General features: G+C 50.1%; 1 protein-coding gene across 1 annotated transcript; it reads left to right on the top strand.

The window, feature by feature from the left end:
- Positions 1-191: 191 nt before the first annotated feature.
- On the top strand, positions 192-1,589 carry LOC108356261 (innexin inx2-like; the record flags this gene model as incomplete). The annotated part of the gene is made up of 6 exons (XM_017607379.1): positions 192-218; positions 345-363; positions 424-505; positions 580-673; positions 745-1,310; positions 1,400-1,589. Coding segments are annotated over exons 1-6 (978 nt in total), but the record flags the coding sequence as incomplete, so codon positions are not given.
- Positions 1,590-1,782: the final 193 nt, after the last annotated feature.

Here is a 1,782-nt window from a genome sequence, read left to right as displayed (position 1 = left end):
TGAACACGACGGCTGTCACTGCTGACAACAACCACACACACACACACACTTACACACCAAATTGTTGTGCACACCTGTGCTAGATCAGATCACCGGTAAGTGAGCTGTGCCAAATAACAATTTGCTGACGATCATTGAACCGCCGATCGAACATTATTGAATTGTATTTTTGTTTTTTTATTCAGGTCAAGATGAGTTTAGCGAAGCTCGTGCCGGTGGTAAGTGAAAATGAAATCTGATATGCTTGTCGTCTAAGCTACCTTTGATCTAATTAATTCTACTTTTTCACTTTCACTTCCTCCTTGCAATTCCTTGCAATTTACTAATACTCTTGCACATTACAGTCACGGCTAAAATATCTGAGTAAGTCTCGACTTTTGTAAATGTGACCAATGAAAATAAAATGTCTTTTTTTCTTCATAGCCAAAATCCGCGATATCACCATTGACGACTTTACCTTTCGTCTACACTACCGCTTTACATTCTCATTCCTCCTCATTGGAAGGTAAGCTTGCTGTTTGCTTCATTTAGGAGGTACTTTTACTGATGTTTGTTTCACCCTTTCTTCACCCCCTTCAGCATTCTCCTCACCGGTGAGCAGTTCTTCGGCAAGCCCATCCAGTGCATTCCCGGCAAGGATGTCCCCAAGCCCGTCATTGAGTCCTTTTGTTGGGTGAGTTGGCTTTTTTTTTACTCGGTAACTTTTTTTTTCAACCAAAAACACTAACCATCGAAACTCCACAGATAGAGGGAACCTTTACACTGCCAAAGGGCCTGATGAAGATCATCGGCTTCGAGATTGCCGCCCCCGGCATTGAGCAGTACAAGGAGTTCGTGGAGGAGGCGAAGATGGAGAAGGACGAGGTGATCTCCCACTCGTACTACCAGTGGGTGGGCATGGTCCTCTTCCTCCAGGCACTCTGCTTCTACGTGCCCCACATGCTGTGGAAGCTGTGGGAGAAGGGCCGCGTGCAGGGCATCATCAACGACCTCAACAAGATCATCCTCAAGGCGGAGAAGAAGGACGCCGACCAGAAGAAGCTGGTGGCGTACCTGGCGGACAACAAGGGCAAGAACAACGCCTACGCCTTTCGCTACTTTCTCTGCGAGCTGCTCAATCTGCTGAACATCATCCTGCAGATGGTCTTCGTCAATGCCTTCCTCGGCGGCGAGTTTGCCAGCTACGGCATGGACGTGTGGAAGTTTCTGGACAAGGACCCGGCGGTCCGCGTCGACCCCATGTCGAAGGTCTTCCCCAAGATGACCAAGTGCACCTTCCGCAAGTTTGGCCCCAGCGGTGATGTCCAAAAGTGAGTGTCTTTTTTAGGAAGAGATAATCCTATTTGTGGAGGGTAAACAACAATTTCGAACTCTTTGCGAACTCCTCTCCTCTTCTCAGGTACGACCACCTCTGCATGCTGCCGCTGAACATCCTCAACGAGAAGCTCTTCATCGTCTTCTGGTTCTGGTTCTACGTGGTGCTCTTCTTCAGCTTCGCCAGCGTCCTCTACCGCGTCATGGTCATCGGCTGGCCGGGCAGTCGGGAGTTCCTCCTCGCACGCATGCACAACCTCGCCGACCCGGAGAAGGTGAAGNGCTCTTCATCGTCTTCTGGTTCTGGTTCTACGTGGTGCTCTTCTTCAGCTTCGCCAGCGTCCTCTACCGCGTCATGGTCATCGGCTGGCCGGGCAGTCGGGAGTTCCTCCTCGCACGCATGCACAACCTCGCCGACCCGGAGAAGGTGAAGACGATAGTGCACTACAGCAACTACAGCGACTGGTT

This window comes from Rhagoletis zephyria, unplaced genomic scaffold (assembly GCF_001687245.7).
Source record: "Rhagoletis zephyria isolate East Lansing unplaced genomic scaffold, Rhagoletis_zephyria_1.1 Rzeph_scaffold_56142, whole genome shotgun sequence".
NCBI classification, from domain to species: Eukaryota; Metazoa; Arthropoda; class Insecta; order Diptera; family Tephritidae; genus Rhagoletis; species Rhagoletis zephyria.
This window is presented reverse-complemented; position numbering and strand designations above follow the sequence as displayed.